Source organism: Nicotiana attenuata, unplaced genomic scaffold (genome assembly GCF_001879085.1).
Source record: "Nicotiana attenuata strain UT unplaced genomic scaffold, NIATTr2, whole genome shotgun sequence".
NCBI classification, from domain to species: domain Eukaryota; kingdom Viridiplantae; phylum Streptophyta; class Magnoliopsida; order Solanales; family Solanaceae; genus Nicotiana; species Nicotiana attenuata.
In genome coordinates, this window is record NW_017671348.1 from 303,535 (window position 1) to 306,166 (window position 2,632).

At 38.2% G+C, this 2,632-nt stretch overlaps 1 protein-coding gene across 1 annotated transcript; it reads left to right on the forward strand.

The window, feature by feature from the left end:
• The first annotated feature begins 822 nt into the window (after positions 1 to 822).
• Positions 823 to 2,087, forward strand: LOC109207718 (proteoglycan 4-like). The gene has a single exon (XM_019370692.1). It carries the CDS (start codon positions 1,018 to 1,020, stop codon positions 1,933 to 1,935), a length of 918 nt encoding a protein of 305 aa, XP_019226237.1. The 5' UTR covers positions 823 to 1,017; the 3' UTR covers positions 1,936 to 2,087.
• The last annotated feature ends 545 nt before the right edge of the window (positions 2,088 to 2,632 follow it).

Consider the following 2,632-nt stretch of genomic DNA (forward strand, 5'->3'; position numbering starts at 1 on the left):
TCTGCACTGGTAATCAAATTATCTTTGCTTATGTCATCTCATATAATAGTAGTTTTTCTTTCAGCATTGACCAGCAATACCACGTCCAATGCTTAATTGAATAGAAGCGTCGTTTATGCTTGTCCACATTAGACGTGCCATGTGCTAATTTCACAATGCTGTCTTTCTGCAATTCTTGGAGGACTATTGGATAATTATATTTGAGTTTATACTGGGAAAAGCATTTCATAATTCAAAATCCACCATTTCTATGTAGAGTTGGAAAGAATCAGCAGTGCCAGTTATATTAACACATTGAGCTATACAAATTAAACCCTGTGAAGGTTCAATTCTCTGATTTTACAGACCTAAGGTATCACTCTTTTGCCCAATCTTGATTTTTTTTATTCATAAGAACAAGAAAAAAATATAATATTTAGAGGTCTCCAATTCCTGTAATATATCTGATGAATAAGGTAGTAGATAATTTGCTTCTTAATAGTGATATTTACTAGCCAAGAATTATTCGGCGGGATAAAAAAATTAAACTAACTAATGGCTTTTCTGTTTGACACTCGTAAAATCTGGCAAGTTTTCCTTTCTATGTAGAGCCATTAATGAAGAGGAATTGTCAAACCTCAAAATATTCTAATGAAGTTGTAACCAAATGAATTAGGTTAGCGTAAAATGTGACTTTTAATTTCAGGCTTCTTTTCTTTGCAAGGAAATTGAAGCAACAGAAGAGAAGTTTCTAACAAGTACCAGCATACTGGATTTGATGATGACAAATTTTGACTATCACATTTTCAGTAGGTATTTAGTTTAAAGGTTTGAGCTACCAGAAGACAAATTCAAGAAAATGTAGTAAAGCAAATAATAGATGAGAAGTTCAACTACACATCCCATTCCAACAACCATAATCTTTGAGTCCTTGTTATTGCATGCATGTAGAACCAATATATAGTAAGAAACAGAAGGCCAAAGTTACATCCAGCCTTTACACATTTTTTTCTAAACTTCTAGGATTTGCAGCGAAAAATGGCTCAGCATTGGCATCTATCCTACCTCTTACCACTTGCATTTCTAATCTTATTCATGTATGGCCACATAACGAGTGGTGTATCAGCACATCGTCTTCTGGAGACACCCCTTCCTGAAATTCCTAAACCGAAATTCCCAGAAGTCCCAGTTTTGCCAAAGTTTGAGATCCCAACTATTCCAAAACCCGAGCTTCCAACCATACCGAAGCCTGAAATTCCAGCCATTCCAAAGCCTGAAATTCCTAGTGTACCAAAACCTGAAGTACCAACTGTGCCAAAGCCTGAGATCCCAGCTGTGCCAAAACCAGAGCTTCCAACCATACAGAAGTCTGAAATCCCAGCCATTCCAAAGCCTGAAATTCCTACTGTACCAAAACCTGAAGTACCAAGTGTACCAAAACCCGAGCTACCATCTGCGCCAAAGCCTGAGTTACCTACTTTACCAAAGCCTGAAGTGCCAACTGTGCCAAAACTCAAGCTACCAGCAGTGTCAAAGCCCGAGTTACCAACTTTGCCAAAACCTGAGACTCCAGTTGTGCCAAAGCCCGAGCTTCTTCCGGCCGTGCCAAAGGCTGAAGTACCAATTGTGCCAAAGCCTGAGCTACCAGTTGTGCCAAAATTTGAGGTACCAAAGCCTGAGATTCCTATCATGCCAAAGCCTGAAGTACCAAAGCCTGAAATTCCAGATGTGCCAAAACCCCAGGTCCCCGCAATGGCAAAACCCGAGCTTACTCCCGTGAAAAAGCCAGAAGTGCCAAAGTCCGAAGTTCTAGCTATGCCAAAGCCTGAGATGCCGAGTATACCAAAGCCAGAAATCCCGGAACTGCCTAAACCAGAATTACCAACATTCCCAAGCCATCCAAAGGACACACCTTTTCCTTCTCTTTCTCCACCTTACAAACCTACAACTCCTTAAATATGATAATACTTTCTATTCATTTTATTTGAAAAAAACCCCCACAAAGCAATGTTTCTAGATTGGCATTATTCAATCCCTGAAGGATGTTACAGGGAGGGGATATAGAAATTAATATCGTACTTTATGTACTCCCTCCGTTTCATATTAAATGAGATACTTTCCTTTTTAGTCTGTTCCAAAACAAATGACACATTTCTAAATTTGAAAATAATTACTTTAAACTCTTTTATTTTACCCATTTATCCTTAATGAGAAGCTTTTATAGCCATACAAATGTCATGACCCACAAACTTTTTACCCCTTAAGCTTTTAAGACCACAAGTTTCAAACGTCTTCTTCTTTTTTCTGAAACTCCGTGCCGAGTCAAACTACCTCATATAATATGAAACGGAGGGAGTAATACATAGCGTCCACGTTGATTTGCTTTTGATTGTATTAGCGTGGCTAGTGTCATATTTTGTGATCAGCTGTGTATCACGTATCCTTTCTGTATGTGTTAATTGATGTTACTACGTAGTGTATAATTCATGTCACTTTTGTCTAAATTTCCTTGATCTGTTTGCTATATATCTTCCTTCGTTAGCCACCTCTGATCTCTTCGATCCTCCTAAAATAGTAAATAAAGAAAGCATAAGGATGCATTTCAAGATACAAATTTGTATGGGTCAGAATCCGGCCCCACGATAATTAACGA

What these genes read in the sequence shown, in the direction of transcription:
- LOC109207718 (XM_019370692.1), top strand. Translation starts at nt 1,018, where the DNA reads ATGGCTCAGCATTGGCATCTATCCTACCTCTTACCACTTGCATTTCTA.